General features: G+C 44.4%; 1 protein-coding gene across 3 annotated transcripts in view; it reads left to right on the top strand.

Moving 5' to 3' along the window:
- Positions 1-27,497, top strand: part of TBKBP1 (TBK1 binding protein 1) — a 63,646-nt gene that overhangs the window by 18,872 nt on the left and 17,277 nt on the right. For all 3 annotated transcript variants that reach the window (XR_013978985.1, XM_080979349.1, XM_080979350.1), the window contains exons 5-7: positions 1,632-1,773; positions 5,932-6,128; positions 9,484-9,545. Coding sequence is in view for 2 of the 3 variants with exons in the window: in XM_080979349.1 (XP_080835475.1) it covers positions 1,632-1,773; positions 5,932-6,128; positions 9,484-9,545 (401 nt within the window). In the remaining variant the exon portion in view is untranslated. The remainder of the gene's footprint in view (positions 1-1,631; positions 1,774-5,931; positions 6,129-9,483; positions 9,546-27,497) is intronic.

The following is a 27,497-nucleotide window of genomic DNA, read 5'->3' as shown; positions in this document are numbered from 1 at the left end:
TCATCCATTTGGACTCGACTCTTATACTCCACTTACAGTCAGCCAGAGTTTGCTGGGAAGTTCTAGGAGAGGCATGGTCTTTTCACAGGAATGATCAGGGAATTTAGGAAGATAAGTTGCCTACCACTAAACCACTGAGCCTATTGGGCTTGCTGATCAGAAGGTCGGCAGTTTGAATCCCTGAGACGGAGTGAGCTCCCGTTGCTCTATCCCAGCTCCTGCCAACCTAGCAGTTCAAAAGCACACCAGTGCAAGTAGATAAATAGGTACCGCTGTGGTGAGAAGGTAAACGGCGTTTCCATGTGCTTTGGTTTCCATCACTGTGTCCCATTGCACCAGAAGTGGTTTCGTCATGCTGGCCACATGACCCGGAAAGCTGCCTGTGGACAAATGCCAGCCCCTTCAACCTGAAAGCGAGATGAGCGCTGCAACCCCATAGTCGCCTTTGACTGGACTTAACCGTCCAGGGGTCCTTTACCTTTTACATACACTGGCAGTGGTGCTGCAGGGTACCAGATCAGGAGTCTCTTTTACCTCTACTTGGAGAAGCTGGGGACTGAACCTGCGGCCTTCTGCATGCAGTTCAGATGCCACTGAGCTACAGGCCATGCAGTAGATTTGTCCTGAAAGAAGGCATATACCCTATTTTTCTGTGTATAAGACTATGTTTTTTGCCTAAAAATGATGTCAAAAATTAGGGGGCATCTTATACACGGATAGTGCCAAGGGTGGACTGGTGATTGGTTCTTGCCCCCAAAATAGGGGGCGTCTTATACATGGGGGCGTCTTATAGACAGAAAAATACGGTACGTTTTTGAAACAGATTTTCAGCTTCTGCAAGTAAGTCCTTATGCAGTGCTTGAGCTTCTGGCTATTGTTGCTTCCAAGCACAAAAAACAAACAAACAGCTAATTTCCTTAGCCTCACGGCAATTTGTTATTTGTGAAAGTGCTCTAGCAAAGGACATAACAGTTTCCCTTCCTGGGTCACAATCATCTAACTTCTGGAAGCTCACTAGTAGGTGAGGTAGCCACCCCGGGTTATTTGTCCTATCGTGTATTGATCAAGGCAAACTGCCTCTGGATAAGGAAGTCCAATCAATGTTTGCCATTCTTGGCTAATACCCAGGAAGGTGTCTAGTTTAAAAGGCTCTCTACAGTAGTAAAGGTTAAGAAGACAAAAGGGCAGAATAGGGAGGGGAAATTGAAAATTGAAGCTTGCTTTTAAATGTGAGCAAGAAGAATAATAATAATAGGAAAATGAGGTTTGAGAACTAGAGTCAGGGTAAAACAAAAAGTGGATCTTGTTTAACAGCATAAATGGAGAAGAAAGAGACAGAGGAGGCAAGCAGGTAGAATAGCAAGATAAGAGAATTAGGGTTTCCCCCCCCCTTTGATCTGATCAGCTAAGCTGTGGGAGAGCCAGTTAGTTGGTTCAGGGTGCCAAAAGGAAGGAGAAGCTGATGGCGATCAAAGCAGAATTGGGTGTGAAGATTCCTTTTTCATCAGTTGGCTTAGTGGCAGCTCATTGTCAAGACTTCTGTGCACCAAAGTTAAAGACGCCTTCTTCTTCTTTGTCCTCTTTGTCTTCTTCTTTTTCTCTTTCTCCATTCTGGCCTTGTTCCTCTACAGAGAGCTCTGGTTGAGACACATCTGAATCGTATCCGAAGCTTAGAGCAGCAGTTGAGGCAGAGAGATGGCGGCTCATTCCAGAATCTCAACTCTCAGCTGCAAAATCAAGAAGTCCAGTATCTGTCGCTTCATGGGAGCCATGGTGATTTAAAAATAATAATAATTATTGTCCCTTGTAGTCACCTCTGTACTCTTCTCAGTTCTGAAATTTGACAGGAGATTTGTGTCTTATATTGCCTGAATTGGGAGGGAGGGTTGCAACTTCAACTCTGAAGGAAAGCTGATGATGTGGTGTGTCTACTTACTAAAATCATGGACTCGGGATATCTCGGATTCAGATTTCACCTCAGCCATGAATTGACCAGCTTGCTTTAGGCTGAATTTTGTTCCTCAGCCGCAGCTGCTCATATGCAAAATGGGTAATAAACAGCCATAATTAAGGTCACAGTATTTTATTTCCAGGGTAGGCTTTTAAATTTCGTTTGTCAGAACTGAACCACTCAACTGCAGCTTGTCTCAGAGTTACTAAGTACTGAGAGTCCTCCAGAAGTACAACTCCCATTGGCATCAGCCACCATAATCAGTGGTCAAGGATGATGGGAGTTGTAGTCCCAAGGACATTGTGATGTTGGCTACGCCTGGTTTAATTGACCAGTCGATTTGATTCATCAGTTCAGCAGTGTTTAAATTGAATAAACAGGTGCCCTCAAGTAATCAGGTAGCCAGTTAACAATTTGTCAAAACATTCAGATAGGAAGCATCATCTTAAAAGAGGGGTTCCTTTTCTCCCCTCGGTGTGAATGGAAATGTTTTTGCTACGATTTTGCTCATCTATGTCTATCAGACAAAAGGAGGCCGGCCTCAGTTGAGTGGTCTAGTTCAAGAGAACCAAAGACAGTTGACATGGATGAAGCCAAGCTAGTGGTCAAGGTCTGGATGGAGGGCAGACCAGATCCAATGCGTTGCTCACACTGAGGAGCTGACTTGGATGTGAGGGCTTGATGTGGCCTGGTATGTCTCCATTGACCTCCATTGATCACAGGGTACCCTTAACTACAGAGGCCCAAATCTACCTCCAGAATGCTCTTGTTAATTGAGGTTTGCTAGGCCCTGTTGCTTTGATGTTTTTAGGAGGCTAGTAAAAGCATGGTTGTTTAAAAAGGCCTCTGGCTGAATTTATTTTTAAAGTATTTTAATTTTTTGACTGCTGCCCCCAGGTATTGTGAATTATTATTATGTCAGTGTGGTGACCTTTTTATTTTTTGGTTTGTTAGCTGCCTTGGGTTCCTTTTGTAAGTAGGGCAGGATATAAAATTGTCCAAATAAACGATCGGTACATTGGCCCCTTACACATCGCGTCATAAGTGCACTTTTTTCGTCTCATGATGACTGTTTTCACTCCTATGCAAATTGACACAGGTTTAATTGATTCATTTATATTCCTTGGCTTAGCTAAGAGTCTTAATAAGAATACAACAATTTATACTGTAAAGAATAGTCATGTACATGCCTACCTGGAAGTAAATCCCATTGAACTTGCTTTTGAGTAGTCATACACAGGATTTTGCTTTTGGAACAATATATGTTAAGTGTTTTGAAAACTTTAAAATGTGCTTTATAAATGCTAAGTGACAATATTAATAAATATTCAAGAAAGGTGGACTACCATGAATGTGGAAGGGGAATCGTGTGAGCCAATGATTGTTTTGCACACAGTTCCCTTCCTGGATCAGAGTGCTAGGATTGTCCGTTTGTAGGCGTAAACACACACAATAAAACTAGATTCCCACTGATTAACTATTTCTAATCAGAGATAAGTGGCTGGATGAATTGCAGACTGCAGTAGCTAGTCCCAGAGTGTCCTGCGGTACATTTCCAGGGGCCTGGAAAAACAGTCAATGCATTTACGCCCAGAGGCAAGAACCTAATTAATCAGGCCAGCATAATCTAGTTTGTCGATTCTCTCTGTGTGTGTGTGTTTGTGTAAATGGGGGATTTATTTGTTTTGAGACACAGGCTTTGTTTCTGCCCAGTAGATGGCACTGTGATTCTTGTTTTTTTTCGTACATGAAATAGCGTCCGTTTTCAAAAGGTTGCAGAATAAACTTTAGCCCCCCCCCCCCAAGTAGAGCTTTAAAATGAATTTCCCACGGTTGGCCAAGGTTGCAAGGTAGTGGTTTTTTGTGTGTGTGTGTGAGAGAGAAAAATTAATTTAGCAAAGAAATAAAAACACAGGAAGAAGAAAGAAATGAAGGAGGAGGACGCACCTTCCAGCAGATGCAATAACCATCAGCACATCAGCATTTAAGTTGATATAAGCCATCCCAATTCCCGGGAATATTATTATGTATCTATTATTATGATGTATTATTTATTGCATTTATATTCCACCTTTTTCTCCAAAGAGTTCAAGGTCAAATAATAATAATAATAAATGATTTTATTTATACCCCACCCTCCCCAGCCAAGACCAGGCTCAGGGCGGCTAACACCCGATATAAAAACAAATTGATTTAAATACAACAAGGTTAAAATACAACATTAAAACATTAAAATACAGCTTCATTTCAATGGAAAACTCAAATCAAAAACTTTTTTGGGGATGAAAACGTCAAGTCTTCACCAAAGCTAACTATCCAGACTGGGTCCTACATGGGCCAGAAAAAACCCAGGGAAGTCCCCAAATAGGAGTTCCATCACAGGAGGAGAAAGGGGGGAAAAGGACATGGTTCTTCGCCTCCTCAGTTAATTCTCACAACAGCCCTGTGAGGTAGGTTAGGCTGAGAAGCAGGGACTCGCTACCAGCATCACCCAGTGAGCTTCATGGTCAAGTGCCTGTTTTTTATGGGAGATGTTTTTCAAGAATATGACGCCACAGAACATTTTAACATGTGTCAATTTTTTAAAAAAAAAATGTCGCTCAAGACTTCCTGCAACTCCTGCTGCGAGGAATTGTCAACGAAATGGCCACTTGTGGCAGCTACGTTTGACCACTTTGCAGCCATGTGGAAATATCACTCACCTAAGCTTAGACCTCTTGGCATTAAGGGGGGGGGAAGATTTATAGCCATTGCAGAACAGTTTAAACACCAAATTTGTTTTTCCCAAGGGACGGTCAAAGCCAGACTCATTTTTCTCAGCATAGCACAGCTTTATTTTTTTTTATTTATTTTTTAAAAATACAAATAAAATAGTCTTTGCAAGACCACCCCAATCCCAGAATACGCATTTGGAGCAATGTCTTTAAAAGAATGAACAGGCCAGGCATTCATAACTGGAAATGAGCTCATTTTTCCTCATTGTAACAATATTGGGCAAGGATAACACGATGATTTTACCTGTATTTCTTGCTACTAAGATTAATTAGTGATGCTGCGGCTTTCATTAAGGTTTGTTTATTCATTTGCACTATTTGTATGCTGCCCTATAATGTCTCTGAGCGTCCTAAAATAAAGTCAAAAACAGGGAAAAAAACAAATTAAATACAAAATAAAAGATGAACCAATCAAAAGCTATGTAAATATAACAAAGACAAACCTCACTGCACTCCCTAAAGTTAAAACGCAGATTTAATAATTATAATACTAATGCTAATAGTACTACTAATAATTTGTTATTTATACTCTGCCCATCTGGCTGGGTTTCCCCATCCACTCTAGGCAGATCCCAACAGAATATTAATAATAAGAATAAAAAAGCGACAAAAATCAAAACAGGGCTGCCTTCAGATGTCTTCTAAAACAATTATTTTTGTTTATTTCCTTGACATCTGATGGGAGAGCATTCCACAGGGCAGGTGCCACTACTGAGAAGGCCCTCTGCCTGGTTTCCTGTAACCTCACTTCCCATAGGGCTGGACCTCAGTGTCCGGGCTGAACAATGGGGGTTGAGACGCTCCTTCAGGTATACTGGAGCGGTACAGGTGGTCTAAGCTCTTTAAAAGCCCCGGCTGAACAAAAAAGTCTCCCCTTGACCCTAGCAAGAGCACAAAGATGGCACTAGGAGAGTCTTCCCAGGAACACAGCTCCATAACTGGGGTGCCACTCCTAAAAAAAAGCAGTCGCCCACTTCTGTTCATTTGATGGGGCCGCTCAGCTGGGCTTCTGAAGAGGCAGGTACGAGAGAGTAGCAGGGTACACACACTGTAATAGGGTTTTTACTTATTACTTGCGTTGAGAACTTTCCAAACGGCAGTAGCTTCACCCTAGAAGCCTGCTCACCCCTCTCCTACACTTTCCCTGTTAACTTATTTCCTCCCGCATCACCCACCCAACCCTTGCCTGCCTCTCGTGTTTCCTAGTGCTGGATTGCTCAATGAACTGGCAGAGCCCCAGGGGCCTCGAACAGGTGGAGGGGCTGGAGGTGCAGAGGCTGGAAGTAGAGCTGGAGGAGACGAGGCAGGAAGTCCAGAATTCGCAACACCGGGAAGAGCAGCTGAAGGCCGAGTGCGAGAGACTGCAGGCGGAGGTGAAGCAGCTGCAAGAGACGCGGGCTCAGGTAAATTTAAAGCCAGTTGGGAGAATGCAATGCGGTGTGGATATTTGTTGTTGTTGTTGTTGTTGTTGTTTAGTCATTTAGTCGTGTCCAACTCTTTGTGACCCCATGGACCAGAACACGCCAGGCACTCCTGTCTTCTACTGCCTCCCGCAGTTTGGTCAAACTCATGCTGGTAGCTTCGAGAACACCATCCAACCATCTCGTCCTCTGTCGTCCCCTTCTCGTTGTGCCCTCCAGCTTTCCCAACCTCAGGGTCTTTTTCAGGGAGTCTTCTCTTCTCATGAGGTGGCCAAAGTATTGGAGCCTCAGCTTCAGGATCTGTCCTCCCAGTGAGCACTCAGGGCTTATTTCCTTCAGAATGGATAGGTTTGATCTTCTTGCAGTCCATGGGACTCTCAAGAATCTCCTCCAGCACCATAATTCAAAAGCACCAGTTCTTCGGCGATCAGCCTTCTTTATGGTCCAGCTCTCACCTCCATACATCACTAGGTGTGGATATAAAGGGTGCAAATTCTAGAATGGCCTCCGCGGCTCTGGAGCTGCTTATTCACATGGGAGACTGTGGCAAACTAAGGAACAAAAACGTATTTTGAAATATATACAAGGTGTGACCATAAAGTTTGATGAACGGTCCTGGAAATCGGACAGCGAGAAATAGTCGAACATATAATCGCCATCGGAAACCCACAAAACGCTCACAGTTGTGTACGGCGATGAAGCTGTAACTCGAAAGACAGTGTGCGAGTGGTTTAAGCGTTTCTGTGAAGGGCGGCAAACCATCGAAGATGACCCTCAGTCTGGCAGACCATCGACGAGCAGAACGGCGGCAAATGTCGACAGGGTTCGTGAGTTATTGATGCGGGATCAGCGTTTGTCTGTCTGAATGGTGGCGGAAGAATTGCATATTCCGCGTAAAATCGTTACTGAGTTGTCCCACCCTCCATATTCTCCCGATCTGGCCCCACCAGATTTCTTTCTTTTTCCAAAACTGAAATCTGTACCGAAAGGGCACAGATTTTCCAACATTTCACACGTCCAAGCTGCTGTGACGAGGGAACTGAAAGCAGTACAAAAAGAGGACTTCTCCAGAAGTTTCCAACAGTTATATGAACGTTGTCAATGGTGCATTGTATCAGAGGGGGCCTACTCAAAGGTCCGTATAGTAAAAGCTATGGTTTTCCCAGTAGTGATGTATGGAAGTGAGAGCTGGACCATAAAGAAGGCTGATCGCCGAAGAATTGATGCTTTTGAATTATGGTGCTGGAGGAGACTCTTGAGAGTCCCATGGACTGCAAGAAGATCAAACCTCTCCATTCTGAAGGAAATCAGCCCTGAGTGCTCACTGGAAGGACAGATCCTGAAGCTGAGGCTCCAATACTTTGGCCACCTCATGAGAAGAGAAGACTCCCTGGAAAAGACCCTGATGTTGGGAAAGATGGAGGGCACAAGGAGAAGGGGACGACGGAGAATGAGATGGTTGGATGGTGTTCTTGAAGCTACCAGCATGAGTTTGATCAAACTGCGGGAGGCAGTGGAGGACAGAAGTGCCTGGCGTGCTCTGGTCCATGGGGTCACGAAGAGTCGGACACGACTAAACGACTAAACAACAACAAGGCATGTATGTTCAAATATTTCTCGTAGTCCGATTTTTGTGACCATTACCGAATTTTCTGGTCACACCTTGTAATCCCTGAAGGTGAGGTTGATAGCACGCCTAGCTTTTAAAAATCAGACCATCTTCGGGAGCATGTATACTACAGGGCTAGGCTTGTGTACAGACCATACGTTTAAAGCACATTTCCCTCCGCTCCTCAGTGACTCCTGGGAACTGAAGTGCGTTAAGGATGCTGGCAATGGTCGCTCTGAGGGATCAGCTACAGTTCCTGGGGTTCTTTAGGGAGAAATGTGCTTTAAGTATGTGATCTGTACACAGCTTCCAAACATCTTTTGGATTGAACTTGGATGTTTGGGGCTCCTGGAAAATCTCGGAGATGGTGGCTTTGTGAGGGGTGAAATCTCTGTGGGAAATTTTCAAGCCCTCATAGGACCAGAGAGTCCAGGGTGCTGTGGGAACGTAGAGACCAGATGACTCGGTTTAAGTCCATAGCACAGGTGTGGTTTTGTCATGGGCTGCGAGACCTGTGACATCGGAAGCTTACCTTTACACCTTTCAGTTAATATGCAGCTAGCTTGTGATAAAGATCAGTTCACAGCAACATAGTATATGGTGTATATTTTGTACATATTGCTGAGAATGCAGGGTTTGGGTTTCAAGAATGAAAACAGTTGCCCTGACTACAAAACAACAATAACAACAATGAGCTATATAGGAATAGAGATAGACTTTCATTTTACAGAGTCCAGAAATACAGATCAGTGACAGTTTTATATTGCCACTCGCACAAATATGTGTGTCAACATGAAAGCAGGATGTTGTTAAACTTAATAAAAATTATTGCTGTTGCTAAAATAATATATGGTTTCTGGACTCGATTGCACAGCACTCATTCGAGACAAGTGGACTGGTAAAAGTACAGCTGCTTCCGTTTAGTAGGCTTTGCTATTTTCTCAAGAACTGATGCATAGTATGTCTATTCTGAGATACCTGCAAGTGAATGTATGGTGTGGGAGATGATATACTGCAGGTGTTGCTGGACTACAACTCCCAGCATCCCTGACCCTTAGCTGTGCTGGTTGGGGTTGATGGGAGTTGGAGTTCAACTACATCTGGAGAGCCACAAACTACCTTTCTGTGGTGTGCTGTGACAAGAACAAGGCAGATTGTTGAGAAAGGGAGATGAAACCAACGCTGCATGTAATATGAGGGGAGTCAGACTGAGAATGGATTTATAAAGCTTTATAAAGATTTATATAAATTTCCCAAACTGGGGTCTCCAGCCATTTTCGGACTACAATTCCCATCAGCCCTGACCACCAAGCTAAGGATGATGGGAGTTGTAGTCCAAAAACAGCTTTGTGAAACCCTGGGCTACTGCATGATTTAACTGTCAATAAACCTTTTCAGTGCATCCTGGCTCGTGTAGTCTGAAAACCCACACTCTGGCTCTGCTTGCTTTTATACACTTCCTATAGTGCAATTATTTAATCGCCATCTAAGTTAGTTTTGTCTTTGCATTATTATTGTGAGACGCTTTTTGAGGCCTTATGATGAACAGGCCAGATTAAGATGACATAACAAATAAATACACTTTGCCTAATATATTCCAGTTGCAGAACGCATCTTCCAATCAAGGGGCCCCTTTGTTTGGATTATTATTATGGAAGTGTGAGGTTGCGCTTGCTTCTTTCTACTCTCCCACCCTATTATAACAGGGCTTGTCTTAATGTTTCCTAGGACCTTGCAACGAGTCAGTCGGAGAGGGACATGGCATGGGTGAAGAAAGTTGGAGATGACCAGTAAGTGTCAATTCATATCAATGGTGGTTTTTAAGTTTGGTGGGGTTGAATTCCTTGGGCCCCTCCAAACGCCTATTCTGTTGCAGCTGTATGCTGCAGCAACACACTCCAGTCACAATAATAGTGCATTCGTGGTGAATTCGTTTTGCTTTGTAAGTTGTTCTGTGACGCTTTCCCAATGGAAATTCAGGTCAGCGAGGCCTTGGGAGCCAATACCTGACCCGGCTAACCTGCCTTGAACTTGCTTATCAACAGTTAGCACCTGGAAAGCAAACTGAGCAGCCACAAAGCTGGCCATGGTCCTTCCCACTATGGAGTCCTTCCCACTATTGAATTTCAACTGAAATGGCAGTAATGATTGCCAAATGCGCTTCTGTGCGTATAAATTAGCTCATGCAATTTTTACGCAAAACTGTCTCATCTTTTTTGGTGGTATATTTTGTTTCCGGGATAGTATGGATAAGTGACCACCCTACTTGCACCTCGCCACAAGAGCTTTTCAATAAGGAGCCACCTGTGTGCTTAAATATATATGTTTCTAATATTGTATATTAGAAATATTGTATATTGGTCCTCACCCTGCACTCAGCTGTCCCTTGTGGCTCCTAGAGGCTGTCAGCATGTGACAGCAACCACCCAGGAAACAGCTTTGACTGACTGGCTAAACCAGGTGAGGGTAGCCAATGGGTCTCAAGCCCTTGGTGAGGTGGGGCTTCCCCTGCATGCGAAGACAGGCTCCAGTATATTGAGCAGATGAGATCAATATTGGGTCCAATGGTCTGGAAGATGGTTTCTGCACTTGCTGTAAGTGAGGGGCAGATGGGGCTCATCAAACTGGGAAGGTAGCCCATCGAGGAAGAAGGAAAACTCTGTTCCTAAACCTCCCACTGCTTTGTGGGATATCTTTGGGAGGAAAAAAGGCTAAGTAAAGCCTACAAAAATCCAGAGTGGAGTCCCTAAGATGGTTGGATGGCGCCTTGTACGCCTCCTTCCAGCAACTCCTGCAGCCAAGCAGGTGCCAAACGTACAGTGGTGCCCCGCAAGACGAATGCCTCGCAAGACGAAAAACTCGCTAGACAAAAGGGTTTTGCGTTTTTTGAGTCATTCCGCAAGACGAATTTCCCTATGGGCTTGCTTCGCAAGACGAAACGTCTTGCGAGTTCTTGCGAGTTTGTTTCCTTTTTCTTAAAGCCGCTAAGCCGTTAATAGCCGCTAAGCCGCTAAGCCGTTAATAGCCGCTAAGCCGCTAATAGCCGTGTTTCGCAAGACGAAAAAACCGCAAGACGAAGAGACTCACGGAACAGATTAATTTCGTCTTGCGAGGCACGACTGTATTGCTCTGTTTTCCTTTGGGGCAGATCAGTGAGGCCAAGAGGGGAGTCTTATTGTCTGGGCAGCCCAGGACTTCCATACGCACTTGTGCCCAGGGGCAGTCACTTTGGTGCTGCTAACACAGTGGCGTGACTTCACCCCCAGAGATGCACTCCATTGTCTCTCAAGCCAGATGGATGCCAACAACAAGACGGTATATAAAATCATAAGGATGTCATCATGCTGCAGTTCACTTGGCCGCAGGCAGGCGGCACTGTGAACTATAGTTTGGCAAGCTGCTGGGCCATCCAGGGGAGGGGGAGAGGTCCAAAGGATGGAGGTGTGGACAGGCAAGTGGCCCAGGTGGGACATGGGACGTATAGCAAGGTATGAGGGTTGTTGTTGTTTTGGCGACATATAAAGGGAGAGGAAGGGTGTTGGCAAGCAGTGGCGTAACCCCTAGCATGTATATATTTAGAAAGTTTTTGTCCTATCTTTCTGCTTGACAGTAAGCCTCCAAGATGGCTGAGAATAAATTCATACATAAGTTTTTTGTGTATGGCAGTGGTCACAGATGAAGGCTGGTTATTGGGGGGGGGGCAGGGAGGGAATGAGGATGTAAAATAACGGCTCCCCAGGCCATAGTCTCTGGATTTAATGGTCTGACAGGGGGAGGCTCTCTTTATATACTGATGTGCCTTACTTTGCTTGATGCAAAAGATGGGAAACCATTCCTGCCCTATTGGGGGCTTTCCCTCTGAGGGTCCGGCTCTGAGGGCCTTCTGGCGGTTCCCTCACTGCGAAAAGTGAGGTTACAGGGAACCTGGCCTTCTCCTCAGTGGTGCCCGCCCTGTGGAATGCCCTCCCTCAGATGTCAAGGGAATAAACAACTATCTGACTTTTAGAAGACATCTAAAGGCAATCTTGTTTAGGGAAGTTTTTAATGTTCGATGTTTTATCGTGTTTTTAATATTCTGTTGGGAGCTGCCCAGAGTGGCTGGGGAAACCCAGCCAGATGGGCGGGGTATAAATAATAAATTATTATTATTATTATTATTATCCCTCTCTCTCTGTTGAATGGGGCACTGGGCATCACTGGTGAGATTGTGCTGGAGACAGAACACGTGGTAATGTGTGCACAGACTAACACAGGGCAATCCCTCTGGAAATCTGGACAAGTTGCAATATTGTTGGAAATAATGCCCCACACCCCCCCTGACATTAGATGCTCCCTTTTGTGGCTAGAGAACCAAGCAAAATGGAAACCCATAGAGAGGGCAGAAGAGCCCGTGTTTTTTAAATTAAGTATACATTTTAGCAACTCTCATGGCAAACGTTTGGTGGTGGAAGAGGTTTGGGGAGATGTGAGGGTTTTGGCTTTTGCTTTCTTGGAAAAAAACAAAAAATCTGGCATTTCGATTTGCATGTTCTTTTTAATTAATTGAGGTTTGAGGAAGGAGGAGGGGGAGAGGGGTTGCAGAAAGGGGGTGTGAAGTGTGAATTTAAAATGTGTCAAAGGGAGTCGATGTGACACCTACCTCCGCTCTTTATTTGTGATGAGTGAGAAAAGAGGCCTCTGAGCCATAGATCTGTTTGAACTCTGCAAGGAGGCACAGAAGGAGAAAGGGGACCATGGTTCTGAATGAACAGTAAGTGTATTGCTTCCACTGATCACCTCCTCTGTAAAACAAGAACTGCTTATTCACCGTCCTGACTCAGCTGAAATCCAGCCAAGACTATTGTCTGGTGGCTAAGAATCATTTTTTATTCTCCCCTCTTCTGGTCATTTCCCTTTACTGGGTCTCGCAGCAGCAGGTTGCGGTTCATCTCCCTCCTAAGGTTCCCTTGGTGCCTTAGCGTTTGTGACATCCGGCATATTATCAGGAGCATTAATGGGCTGGTAACGCTGTTTTTGAGCTTGCCGTTTCAAATTCGTGATTCTGTCACGAAGCTTCTCAACATAGAAGATTAAGAGCGTATCCCGGTAGCTTTTACCTCAAACCCACCCACAAATCGCTAACAGGATGTGCCTTGAGAGAGGAGGTTGGGGGTCCATTTTTTCAGTGCACTGCTTCTCTCTCCGTCTCCCCAGAAAAAGAACCGAGTGTAAAGAGATGTGGCAAGAAAGCTAGAGTGGCAGCTTTGTTTGTTGCAGAGTGGTAATGAGGGTGGCCTTATTATAATGATGTGAGAGGGCAAGGACTCAGGGGGGCTGTGTGTGTGTGTGTGTGTGTGTGTGAGAGAGAGAGAGAGAGAGAGAGAGAGAGAGATGATGGGAAGGCCCAGGGCCGGATTTTGGTTTGATGAGGCCCTAACTCCTTGGGTAGGCAAACTAAGGCCTGGGGGCCGGATCCGGCCCAATCACCTTCTAAATCCGGCCCATGGACGGTCTGGGAATCAGCATGTTTTTACATGAGTTGAATGTGTCCTTGTATTTAAAATGCATCTCTGGGTTATTTGTGGGGCATAGGAATTCGTTCATTCCCCCCCCCCAAAAAAAAATAGTCCGGCCCCCCACAAGGTCTTAGGGACAGTGGACCGGCCCCCTGCTGAAAATGTTTGCTGACCCCTGCCCCAACCTACTGAAGGTAATGGGGCCCTTTATATGTCCAGCTGTCCTTTGTCAACAACAAATTGTCACTATTTTTTGTGTTGAATATATGCTATATGGTAATTTATGGACCTAATACGTATCTAAAGCCATTTGCCACTGTTGCTGTCTGTATGTTTTTGATCTTATATTTTGGAAATGTACATCCAGTTTTTCCCCCCTTTAATTTTTTTTGGGCCCCCCCAAGAGAGTGGGGCCCTAAGCTATAGCTTGTTTAGCTTATACATAAATCCGGCACTGGGAAGGCCATAGGAACATAGTGAAAAAGGACCTGAGGGGCAAGGAGGAAGGCAAGGGAAAGGGATGTTGTTGGGAAGACACTGGTGCCCTCTGTTCATACTGGCCCTCTTACCTTGCCTGCGTCAAATTCCACATCTAATAAATGTAAGAAGAGTGCGTATAATTAGCTGGTTGTTTTGGGTAAATGCTCCACCTCCACGTTCAGAGGCGGGATGCCTGTGAATGCCAGTTGCCAGGGATTACAAGTGAGGAGAGTGCCGTTGTGCTGAGGTCCTGGCTTGCGGCCTTCCCATAGGCGTCTGGTTGGCCATGTAGGAATAGGATGCTGGACTAGATGGGCCTTTGGCCTGATCCTGCAGCAGCTATTCTTATGTTCTTAATTAGGTTTATTCTGTTTGCGGGGGAGGGCGCCAGGAAAAAGGAGCAAAATGAAGCCGAGAGAACAATTTGTCACCCAGTGCGCTGTTGAAAAAAGATTTGAACGGGGGACTTCCAGCACATGGCATGCATGTTTAACAGCCTTGATAAGACCATTGGTGTCTGGTATAACCTCATCTCCCTTGCATTGATCTCTTTTCTCCCTCCCCAGCCCCAATTATTTGTTGAACTTCACCAGTGACTAAAGCATTAATATAACTGATGGGAAATCTTTATTTACAAGATGAAAAAAGTTTGGGTCATCCAGCAGCCTCTTTTTACAAGCTTCATTCTGCAGTTTCTCTCCATTCTAGGTAAAGGTAAAGGTACCCCTGCCCGTACGGGCCAGTCGTGTCCGACTCTAGGGTTGTGCGCCCATCTCACTTAAGAGGCCGGGGGCCAGCGCTGTCCGGAGACACTTCCGGGTCACGTGGTCAGCGTGACGAAGCTACTCTGGCGAGCCAGCACCAGCGCAGCACACGGAAACGCCGTTTACCTTCCGGCTGTAAAGCGGTACCTATTTATCTACTTGCACTTAAGAGTGCTTTCGAACTGCTAGGTGGGCAGGAGCTGAGACCGAACGACGGGAGTTGACCCCGAACTGCCGACCATACGATCGGCAAGTCCTAGGCGCTGAGGTTTTACCCACAGCGCCACCCGCGTCCCTCTCTCCACTCTGCAGTATCTTAATTCGTTTTAACCACTCCAGAATAGGCAGTGAATTCTCAGATGTTCTGGTGCTTTGCTAGAATAATTTTGAGGCAACCACCACAACCTTCTTCAAAAAAGGATGGGGCCTTCTAATTAAACCTGAGGCAGTCTAAAACAGCTTAAGAAGTCTTAAATTTTGCCTCACTGCAAACTGTTGTTCTGGTGTTGCAGGATGTCGTTTCTTCCATTACAGATGCTGTTTTGTAACAGCCTGGGTGGTGTTTGGTAAGGCACCTGAATGAAATCTCAGTTCTTTCCAAATTCTTGGTTTAGCTTGTGAAGGAAAACTGGGAGAACTCAGCAGGCAGCAAGTGCATACCGATAAATTTGTATACGCCCCATTTCACCGTGAACCGTGAAAGATTCTACTTTTCAGGGAAGAGGTGCTTTGACCGACAAATATCTCAGAGACATGGCAAGTGCACAGACCAAACAATGCTTGCCCACTTCCCCTTTCCCCTGTGTGTATACTATAGTTGCATCCAAATATAGAAGAAGCTGAGCAGAACATTTGTTCGAGGTCTTCATTATTTCCCCCTGTTCTTTTATTTGTGCCCCTGGCGAGCACCTGAAACCGCACAGCAGATCAGTTGCAATTAATTTTGTCACAGGAATTGATTGTTGTTGTCGCTTAACGCTTGTAAAGCACCTCAAAATTTCCATGCATCATACATGAATGCAAAAGATGAGCTGGTCCCTGCCTGCACGTTCACAATCTGGATACAAGATACCAGAGGTGCCAACTTGAATAAAATATTGGGGGGGTGGCTAGGTAGCTCCCTCCCCACATAACTGATCGCATAATGTGCTGCACACACACCATTCAAATGGCAATACCCATCAACTTTGGTGGGGTCTGGCCCCCTCAAATATTTTATTGAGGGGGCCCAAAGACCCCTCGGCCCCTAGGAGTTGCTTCCTGTGCAAGATACAAAAGGAAAAAGAATGAGGAAGGAAGAGGGAAGAGGGAAGTAAGCACTCGAGTGAGCAGCTGCCCCTTCACTGACTGGTGGAGAAATCCCCAGGGCAGTTTACAAAATTAAATTAAAATTTCAATAAAAAAACATTAAAAACTACAGAATCAAAGCAGCAGGATCTTAAAAGAGCAGTGTAAGAACATGGATCTGAAAACTTTTTGGGGGCAAGCTTTACTGAAAAATGTAAAAACATTGACCAAACATAAAGTGTCGTCTTCCAAGACATAAATACAAAAAAACCCAAAACAACTCCATAAAGATAAAAGCAGTTTAGATGGAAAGGCCTGATAAAATAACAGGGCTTTCCCTGCTGCTGAAATGACATCAGTGTAGGTGCTGGATGAGCCTTCCTGAGGAAGGCTTTCTACATTGGGGGCATCATAAGTGTGAAAGTCCTTTCCCTGGGAATTGCCACATGCCACATGACAGGAGAATTCACAGCTTCTGATCCCCTGGATCACTGAGGGAACCACAGGATCACTTTTAGCATTCTTAAGACAGCTTTCAGTTTGCCCAGTTTTAAGTTCAGCTCAGTAGCTGATTCCCTAACTTATACAGTGGTACCTTGGGTTAAGAACTTAATTTGTTCTGGAGGTCCGTTCTTATCCTGAAACTGTTCTTAACCTGAAGCACCACTTTAGCTAATGGGGCCTCCTGCTGCCACCGCGCCACCAGAGCACGATTTTTGTTCTCATCCTGAAGCAAAGTTCTTAACCTGAGGTACTATTTCTGGGTTAGCGGAGTCTGTAACCTGAAGCGTCTGTAACCCGAGGTACCACTGTACTGGGAGAATTTGACATTGTTATAGGTGTTGTCTCTTCCTCCTTCCCCCCTTTGAACCTGAAAAAACCCAAAAGAATCTTCCTGTCAGCCTTGGCTTGAGCCAAGCTGCATTTCATGTTTTGTGTCTGGGTTTTCATTTTATTTGTTTGCTTTTATCGATTGCCGGCACATCAGGTTGGGCCTTGTCCAGATCGCTCGCAAGGTGCGAGAGGATCCTTGACAACTGTGTATGCCGTGCAAACAGAGAGAAGACAATGGCTTTTCATAAAACCAGATCAAATGTGCCACATTGTGTGTAGCAGGAGGGGGGGCAGGGGGCAGGGGGGAAGTCAAGTAGGCAGAGCTGAGCTGTGGACAGATAGAGAATGACACCGTGTGGAGGGGCTAATGTGGAAGTGTTGGAGTGCAGATGGCAGAGAGGAGCTAGAGGGTTCTGTTCCCCTTTGTTTCTGTTTTCACAGTAAAGGAAAGAGCAATCCGTTTGGAGATCCATTGACTTAATGGAGATTTGCACAAAGAAGACAGCTGCGGGGTTCATATATATATATATGCGCAACTTAGGGGAAATGAGGTCACTTGCTGAATTTTGTATTGCTGTAAGAACTAGATCCATCAGTTGTATACGTATAAAAAAAATGGGAACCCAGTGGTCTGTCTAGAGCTGCGTTTGAACGTCCCAACACTAGCAAGTCCACTAGGAAGAGGGTTGCTTTTGAGACAGTGGATCAACAGAACATGGCCCCAGAATCTGTTTTCCATGCCACGGGGAACAGCCAGGGAATTCCAGTGCTGCCCCTGAGCATCTGCCGCCTGACGAGGTCGACCCACTTTGCCAAATGGTAGGGCCGGGCCTGGGCAACGTCTGCTATCAATCTCCCTGGAGTTGATGATGCCTTCAGTACTGGAGGGAGGCTGCTAAGGAGGTCCCAATATCGACAAGCTGAACATGCTGTTTTGACCTCTGTGTACTTTATTCTGGCTTCCTATTTATAACTCTGTGTTCCAAATGCCCATTTTCATGCAAACTTTACTGTCTCTTCCACCTGCCTGCCTCTTGGTTCAGGCACTGCAACTCCTGAAGCATGCAGCTGCTGCGGTTAACTTTTCTTCGGTTCATCCTATTACAAATGGCCTCCGGGGCACAGTTGTGGTCTTTTCTTTCATTTCCAAATGTGCAAGTTGGGCAGCTGCTTAGTACTTAGTTACTTAGTACTTCCAAAACTTGTCTTTCATCTCCATCCATCCATATAACCATGCCTCCATCCAATTTATACTTCTGACAATTGAATCGTTATTTCAGGGGTCCCCCCACCTCAACCTGGCATTAACTACAACAACACAAGTAAAGAAAAAAGTAAGGAAGGGGTATGTGAGGCTGGAACGCTGGACTCTTGGTCACATAGATGAGCTGATACTTGCCCATAATTTGACGTGGACAAATGCGCATGGCATGTCCCCACAGTGCCACGTTATTTAGTCCATGTAGGCATCGTAAGATTGGCAGCAGTGCCAGTCCTTGAGAGGAAGGAGCGACCAGCGCTTGCAGCTTTCTTGTAATTGCCTTTCTTGTAAATGCAGTTCCGTTTTTTGTAAACTCTGCTTTTCCATTGCTTGGCAATACGGAGCGCACAATTTAATTCTAAAAGGTTTTTTTTCTTTCCTTTGGTCTTTTAAACTTCCTGAACTAGTCACTTCTCCCCAAAACCTTAGCCACAGAAAGGCGGAGGGAACTGTAGGTTTTTAATCACGTTCTCGTTCGTTCATTATCTCCCCCCCTTCCTTTCCTTTCATTTCTCTCTTATTTGAAAATGAAAGCTCCAAGTGGAGAGGGACGGTGGGAGGGAGAGACTTATCCCACATACCTGAAATTCACTCTTGGGTCATGCTAGCTGTGCCAGCTTTTGCCAAAGTGCCCACATAGCTTTTTCATGCACTAGAGTTGTAAGGGGTGGGTGAGGGCAAACTGGCCTCCCACCCTGGCACGAGGTGGCTCAGACTTGCAGCAGGAAATCAGCAGGGGCATCTAAGCATAGTCGAAAAAGTGAGCAGCAGTTTGTTTATTCAATTTTTAATCTATAGTATCCCAAGGATTTGGGGTGAGTAGCAGTAGGTTTAAAAAGAGAAAGGGCCTTACAAAAATTAAAGCCAGAACTCTTGGATTATCATATCCAGAAAAGATAAGAAAAAAACAATATATCTTATGCCAGAAGATTCTTTGAGCAGCTTTGCCCTTTTCCAGGAAGCCTAAGTGAGTCACAATTCCTCTCTCTTTTGCATCTCTGGGGGGTGGAATCTGATTGTGTTTTTATCATGTGCTTGCTTGCTTTGCTTTTAACATTTTTATCGTCGGCTAGCTTGTGAGGACTTACCCTAAAAGGCGCAGCCAAACTAGGAGCAGAGGAAGCTGTCCTGTGCTGAGTCGGACCCATGGGCCCATTTAGCTTAGAAGAAGAAGAAGAAGAAGAAGAAGAAGAAGAAGAAGAAGAGGGAGGAGGAGGAGGAGGAGGAGGAGGAGGAGGAGGAGGAGGAGGAGTTTGGATTTGATATCCCGCTTTATCACTACCCTAAGGAGTCTCAAGGGACGCAGGCGGCGCTGTGGGTTAAAACAAAGCCTAGGACTTGCCGATCAGGAGGTTGGTGGTTCGAATCCCCGTGACGGGGTGAGCTCCTGTTGCTCGGTCCCTGCTCCTGCCAACCTAGCAGTTTGAAAGCACGTCAAAGTGCAAGTAGATAAATAGGTACCGCTCCGGCGGGAAGGTAAACGGCGTTTCTGTGCGCTGGTATGGTTCACTATTAGTCATGCTGGCCACATGACCCGGAAGCTGTACGCCGGCTCCCTCAGCCAATAAAGCGAGATGAGTGCCGCAACCCCAGAGTCGGCCACGACTGGGCCTAATGGTCAGGGGTCCCTTTACCTTTTTAAGGAGTCTCAAAGCGGCTAACAATCTCCTTAGTCTACACTGGCTGGCAGCAGTTCCTCAGGGTTCAGGCAGGGTCCTTTCCCCATCCTACCTGGACACGGCGGGGCCTGAACAATGAACCCTCCAGCATTCAAGGCTGATGTTCTGCCACCAAAAGCTACAGCCCTACCGCTGCCGATTGCTAAAAGAACAAAAGCAGCAGCGATAGTGATGATGTTGGAAGTGCGAAATAGTGCATTCCTGTGGCTGAAAGGCCAGACAACTTATTCACCAGCCCCTTGAGCACCGTGGGGCATGATATGCTGGGAAATAGCCCCCGCAGGTGCCTCATTGAAATGAATGGGGACTGTGCAAGAGCCACCTGTTAATTTCAGAGGGGCTTTCGCAGGTGAATTTTGCGGTGGTTTGAGACCCTGTGGGGCTAAATCTATCTCCTTCCGATGCCTGCGATGGCTTTCTTTGAAGGGCACGCAAATTCCCCCCTTCACACATTCCCCGGGAACTATCAGAAAAGGAAACATGACTCATATGCGCTTCCTCCACGAGCTTTTGGGTTTCATAGTCCAAAGGGCACTAGGGACCACTGTTGAAGGGCAACCGCTAAAACCCACCATAGTCCTCCTACGTTGGCTATGCATGGACAATAAACTGAAGGTGGGGGATCTGTGGCCCTCAATAACACGCTGTTGGGCTAGATATGGATTCCAACAATATCTTGAGGGCCCCGGGTTCTCTATCCCTGCTTTAAAAAGGATGTGTGCTTGTTTGACGTTGTGACACAAACTGCAGCACATCGACATTTTTTTTCCTTACAAAAATACCATATAGCGAGATCGGCATGTGCAAATTTTATGCAGAGCTGTATCCTCCTTTTGTCCTCTGTTTTGACAATGCGTAAGGAGCCACCCTACCGGCATAGATTATAGATTGGTCTGATTTCAAGCTGAAAAGAGCCTCCTTTGTTTCATAGGAGGACAAAAGAAAATAGTCTTACAGCACCTTTAAAGCCTAGCAGATTTATTGTGGTGCAAACATTCACGACATGCATGAAGTTTTACCCTTCAGTGACTCCAGGGTTTCCCAAACTTGGGTCTCCAGCTGTTTTCGGACTATACTTCCCATCATCCCTGACCACTGGTCCTGCTAGCTCAGGATAATGGGAGTTGTACTCCAAGCAGCTGCTGGGAAACCCTGAGTATGTATATAGACTATAGAGAGATGGTAAATTCTGGGGCCAAACGTGGACTGTACTCCACAGTAGCCTGTAGTGCAATAAAAGGGTTAGTCTTCAAGGTGCCAGGGGGACATTTTTGTGTGTTCTTGCTGTAGCAGACTAAAATGCCTACCCCTCTGGCTTTCATCTCCTCCCCCCCCCCCCCAATCCATAGAAGCACATTTGAATTTTGCAACCACATTTTGCTGACCTCGCCCTCTTGTGGAAAGCGAGATACAACAAGGCCACATAAACTGCTGCTGGGCAATATCTCATCTGCCCTCCGTTCCAGTTGGGGAGGTGGGTGTTGAAGCTTTGACTGAATTCCTGGAGCCCGGCTGCTGATGTCGGAGGAAAGAATAGGTTTTCACAAGCTTATTGTTACGGTAGAGGCTTCACCGGAACTTCCTTCCAGAGCAGCAGCAGCTCAGCCCCTGGAAGATGTGAAAAACAGGAGTTTGCTCTTGAGAGTGCGTGGAGAGACTTTCCCGTAGCCGCTCACCCACTCTGAACGACCGCAGCCGCCTTCCTCATAATGCCAGCTTGGCAGATGGCAAGGTGCCCAAGACAGAAGGTGAGATGGCTTGTTTATTTAGTTTTTCACACTTTACATCCCACCGTTCCTTCAAGGAGATGAAGGTCTTATCCACAGGCCTCCTCCCTCTTTCATTTTATCTGCACAATGACCCTGCGAGGGAGACTGTCCATGCTGTGAGCCTCATGGCTGAGTGGGGATTTGAACGCTGGTCTTCCCACCCCACCCCACCCCACTGGCACTGAGGCAGTCTGTGCTTGCTTAGGGTGGGGTGAGGGGGCTAAGGAAAGGCCCTCTGCCCATGCTCAGAGGCATTGTTTCATTTCTGCTCCACGTGTCCCAAACATGAGGTCTTGCTTTGGAAAGAAGTTCTGAGGAGCCACCTCCGATAACAAGATTACCTGCTTATTTTGGCTACCTTAAATCACCAGTCCTAAACTTTGCCGAAATTCCTAATCTGGGCTTTATTGTGTTGTTGCTGCTGCTCCTCATCTTCCAAATGCACATTAGTCTATTTTTCGGGTCAAAAGCACCTTCCCTGTCCCCACTCCCGTTAGTTAATACAGTGGTACCTCAGGTTACATACGCTTCAGGTTACATACGCTTCAGGTTACAGATTCTGCTAACCCAGAAATAGTGCTTCAGGTTAAGAACTTTGCTTCAGGATGAGAACAGAAATCGTGCTCCGGCGGCACGGCAGCAGCAGGAGGCCCCATTAGCTAAAGTGGTGCTTCAGGTTAAGAACAGTTTCAGGTTAAGAACAGACCTCCGGAACGAATTAAGTACTTAACCCGAGGTACCACTGTATGCAGTGTGTGAGCAAGCACCGACAATCTTTAAAATAAAACAAGAAGCAGTGGGAGTATCTGTGGCTGGTAGCCCCGTGCATTTTCTTGCATAGTTTTAAAATTTATTTTAAGGGGTGGTATGTTAGTTCTGCCCGGCCATTTCCTCTCCCCACACAGCTCTGCTCTCCTGCCCACTGAGCCACGCCGAGATGGTAGATAATGCTGTGGTTTCGTGCTTTTTCTCATTTGGTTGTGCAGCGGGCCTGTTTACGAGGCTCGCTCTTCGCTCCTTCCACCCGCAGTGGCTATAGATTTAGGCTCCCCCCTCCCCAGCCACATAGAAACCACACACACAACCCTGTGTTCCATTGCACTGCCGGTGGGGTGGGATGGAGGGGCTTGAGGAAGGAGCCAAGCAGTGGTGGGAGGGGAGAATATCTTGCAATTCATTTGCAAAGACGGGGGAATGCCTTGAAATATACAGTGCAACACGCTCACCATTTCTTAAAGATATAATATATACATGCTCGGTATAAAAGACCAAGCAGTAGGGATAAATTCAGTTCAGCTTGTATCTAGAAGGAAGCTTGCTTAATTTGCACTCTTCCATACAATACACAAACACATTGAAACACCTTTGAAATTTTTCACTTCTGTGCAGGGCTTTTTTTTTCTACCAGGGGAATTAACCAGAATTTTGCAGTGTAGTTCTCCAGCCAAATTAATGTGTGCAAAAATGCATATACAGGGGTGAAGTGTGTGTGTTTGTGTGTGTATAGGTATGATTTTCTAATAGCACATTGTGAGACCTGCATGTATATAATAAATCCTCAGCAAATATACTTTATCCATATTTGATTAATTTGGCACAGTTACCCAACTTCTGCCAGCAATGAGAAGGGGCAAGGTATTTGGCAGATTAGGATAAACCTACCTAGACTCTTGGTGGAGCGGTATGGTCTATAAACTGTTTCTGGAAAACAAAAACCCTGAAAAGTAAGATTCTCTCATGCTACTAGATTCTGAGGTTACGTGGTGCATGAGTACCGTTGCTTTTGGTGGCTTGTTTTGGTCCTGTTGTTTACATATGTGCTACCTCCGCTTGAGAGTGTGGGCGATTGTTGAGATCAGGTTAATGGAAATAATGTGAAATGCACAAAATAGTCGTTTTTTTAAAAAAGCAAAAACCACTGAAAAAACATTCCTCAAAATGGAATGCTTGAACATTATTTTTTTTTTAAAAAAAGGCTGATGTTTTTAAAGTTTAGAAGGTTTTGATTTACAAAAAAAAAAAAAAAAAAGTTCCATCAAGCTGAAACTGGCGAATTTCTCACACTTTGGCACCATTTATTGTATTGATAGCAACCCTGAAAGAGGAATGCATAAACCGGAAATGTTTGTTTATTTATTTTATTTTATTTTATTATTTTATTTATTTAATTTCTATACCGCCCTATACCCGAAGGTCTCGGGGTGGTTCACATAAAATAGCAAGTACATAAAATCAAAACAAAACCAACAACCCAATAAAAAAAACCCCAAAAGAGCCAGCATTTTTTAAAAAGTATAATATACTTCTTAATTGTATTTCAGTTCAACAATTACTTTGATAAAATACATATTTTGTTATGTGCAAATGGCTTTCTGTTAGGTCCATAAATTACCATGTAGCATATATACAACAACAAAAAACAGCGACAATTTGTTGTTGACAAAAGACAGCTGGACATATAAAGGGCCCCATTACCTTCAGTAGCTTAGGGCCTCATCTAACCTAAATCCAGCCCTGGGAGGGAAGGAAGGGATCTGGTGTGAAACTTTAAAATTGAAAGTCTACAAACCGAACTAAAAAGAAAGAGGAGACTGCAGTATTTCTTATTACGTTTGCAGTGCTTAAATTTTTATATTATTATGTGCTGGGGTTCCTGTATACTTGTGTCCCATATGATACGTACAGACCTCACTGTTTTAATCCAAAATGTGTGGAGAGACTGTGGCTTTTCGTGAGGTGGGAGGGGGAAAGGAGGAAAATGCATTTGGCGCACGCTCAGAGGTGTGCTTCACACTTCGCATATTACAGAGCTGATGTTTTGTTTTGAAGAAGAAAAACACACAGTGCCTGCCTTTGAACAAAGCTCTACTTGCGGGAACCGATCCTGCTAACGTAACCTGCACTGTGAAGCAAGATTCTGTGCTGGGATCAAGACACTGCAAATGTTCAGAAGCTGCAGCATGCAGCCACACAATTTATGCATGCATGCAAGCACACATTCCCTAATGCGCTTCTCCCATGCAGTTTCCATGTGCAGTGTTTTGTGAGCTGCACAGAGCTTTTATCAACAGCTGGTAATAGTTGGGAGCAGGGCCGGATTTAGGTTTGATGAGGCCCTAAGCCACTGAAGATAATGGGGCCCTTTATATGTCCAGCTGTCCTTTGTCAACAACAAATTGTCGCTGTTTTTTGTTGTTGAATGTATGCTATATGGTAATTTATGGACCTCATAGGTATCTAAAGTCATTTGCACCTGTTGACATGTAACCAGTCCATGCAGAATGTTGTTGTTTAGTCGTGTCCAACTCTTCGTGACCCCATGGACCAGAGCACGCCAGGCCCTCCTGTCTTCCACTGCCTCCCGCAGTTTGGTCAAACTCATGTTAGTAGCTTCGAGAACACTATCCAACCATCTCGTCCTCTGTCGTCCCCTTCTCCTTGTTCCCTCAATCTTTCCCAACATCGGGTTCTTTTCCAGGAAGTCTTCTCTTCTCATGAGGTGGCCAAAGTATTGGAGCCTCAGCTTCAGGATCTGTCCTTCCAGTGAGCACTCAGGGCTTATTTCCTTCAGAATGGATAGGTTTGATCTTCTTGCAGTCCATGGAACTCTCAAGAGTCTCCTCCAGCACCATAATTCAAAAGCATCAATTCTTCGGCGACCAGCCTTCTTTTTTATTTTGGAAATATACATCCAATTTTTTCCCTTTAATTTGTTTTGGGGCCCCAAGAAAGTGGGGCCCTAAGCTATAGCTTGTTTAGCTTATACGTAAAACCGGCACTGTGTGCAGCCACACATTCCCTAATTTGCTTCCTCCATGCAGTTTCCATGTGCGTTGTTTTGTGAGCTGCACAGAGCTTTTATCAAGAGCTGGTAATAGTCGGGAGGTTAAAGGCACAAGCATAAGCAGGAAGCCCCTGCTTCACCTCGCATTTCACATGCGAACTTGCTGAGTGGCCTTAAGTGAGCTGTTATCTCACATCTTTCCACCGCCTCCTCCCACCTGTAACATTTAATATGGGGATTAATAATACCAGCCTTCTTAACAGAGCTGTTTGTAAAGTTTGCTGAGAGCAACATCTGTGAAATGGGCTGAGTACTTGGACATTGGGCAAGCAGCCCTCTCTGTGCCCATGGGCTCTTTGGATCGGGGCTCTGAAATGCAGAGTTTGTGGTTTCGTCAGTTTCTAGGCGAACTTTAGTTTAACCAAGCTTGTAGCTAAGACCCCCCCCCCCCACACACGCACAGAGAGAGAGATAAATATAAATCTTCAGGGCTGATTCCTGGTGGTTGCACATGGGGCTATGAAACCACAGCTGCATCACTTCCAACCCCTAAATATGCCTCTAGTGTTAAAAGCTTCTCCCCCTGCCCACCCGCTGTGACCATGAGGGCTAGAAACTTTTATATATATATATATATATATATATATATATATATATATATACAGGCTTCTATCATTTAATAATAATAGCCACTTTTAAAAGGATTAATGTTAGATTAAAAAAAAAAAACTTTGATTAATGTCTAGCCCCAAAGGAGAAGCAAAGACTCTGTAATAAATTGTTTGATGAAACCATTGTCTCTTATGAAGGAAATGTGTTACGGTCAGGGGACTTTAATGGGATTATAAGCCCAAAGTTGAACACAAGACATTAAAACTGGAAACACTGAAAATACTCAAAGCTTCTTTAAGGAGATCCCAAACTTTGCATCTGACCGATAAAATAATTAAAAAATTCACGTTGTTCAATAGCAGACCAAGCAAAAACCCAAGTTTACTTTTCAAAATTCTCTTTTATCTGCTTTATTTAGCTGATGAGCTACTATCAGAAATGGGAATTCAAAGCATTTCTGATAATGGTCCAAGATGTTTAACTTGGGAAGGAAGAACAGCGTGTTTAAGCCTCAGAATTGGAGGTTAACTATATTCTTATTACAAGATTCGAGAATTGTACAGACAATACAGAATAATCTGCAATAATTTTTTCCCAACATAATGTCACTAGTGAAATAAATTGGAAAATAATTTGGAATATGGCAAAAGCTTTTGCACGAGGTTTGTTAATAAATATGTCAAGTTACAGTATTTGCAGAAACAACGTACCACATTAAATAAATAGCTGTTTGAGAAAATAAGAAATTCGGAACAGCAACACAGGGTTGTGATGTCAGATAGTACGTATGCAGAACTTGAGAAATACAGAAATATGTTAGAACTGCGCAATGTTCATGAAGCAGGAAAAAAAGCCTTTAATTTTACTCAAAAGTATTTTGAGAAAGGAAGGAAAGCTGATAATCTGTTAGCATGTACACTAGCAGAGGAGCAGGTAAAAAAAAAGCCCTGATTCCACATGTATTTTAAAAAGAACATGAATATCTAAAAATATTGAAGAGATAATTAAATTATTTTAAACCTTTTTTTTTTTTTTAGAGACTATGCCCATCAGCACAACCCCAGGAAAAAATAAAAATAAAAAATCCAACATTTACTAAAGAGGAGAAACTAATTTGGACGGGTGATCTCCGCACTCAGTAGATATATGACACTGTAAGTTCCCTTAAAAATAATAAAACACCTGATCTGATTGGATTGCCTGCAGACTGTCATAAATTTCTCCCAGATATATTGATAGGACCATTAAATAACTTATTTGGAGAATGTAGAACAATTAAAGGTTTAACAAAGCCTTGGAAAAATACAAAAAGCAACATTGAGTCACAAGAAAGGAATGTTACCTTCATCTTGCAGACCAGCGTCCTTGCTAAATCAATATTATAAAAATTCTTGCTACAGCATATACGTGGAGTTTAAATAAAGTTATAACTAGATATATTCATCTGGACAGGTTTTATTACAGGCTGTTTACTATCTGGTAATACAAGAGCGTCGAAATTAATCATTGAAAGTTGGCAGAACAAAATTGAAACAGCTTTGTTTTCTTTTCCTTTTTTAAAATAATATTTATTAATAATTTCAAAATTACAAAAAAAGACAAAATAAAGAACAACACTACAATATAAAAAAGAGAAAAACACAGAACATAAAAACCAATACAACAATACAGCAAAATAAAAATAAAAAGAAGAAGAAGAAAAAAGACACAAATCCCAAACTGCATATCTATAATTTCCATTTGCTTGTTTCATTGACCTCCTCACACCTCCCTTTTT

The sequence above is a fragment of the Podarcis pityusensis genome (assembly GCF_964106645.2).
Source record: "Podarcis pityusensis genome assembly, chromosome: 13".
Taxonomy (NCBI): Eukaryota; Metazoa; Chordata; class Lepidosauria; order Squamata; family Lacertidae; genus Podarcis; species Podarcis pityusensis.
This window is presented reverse-complemented; position numbering and strand designations above follow the sequence as displayed.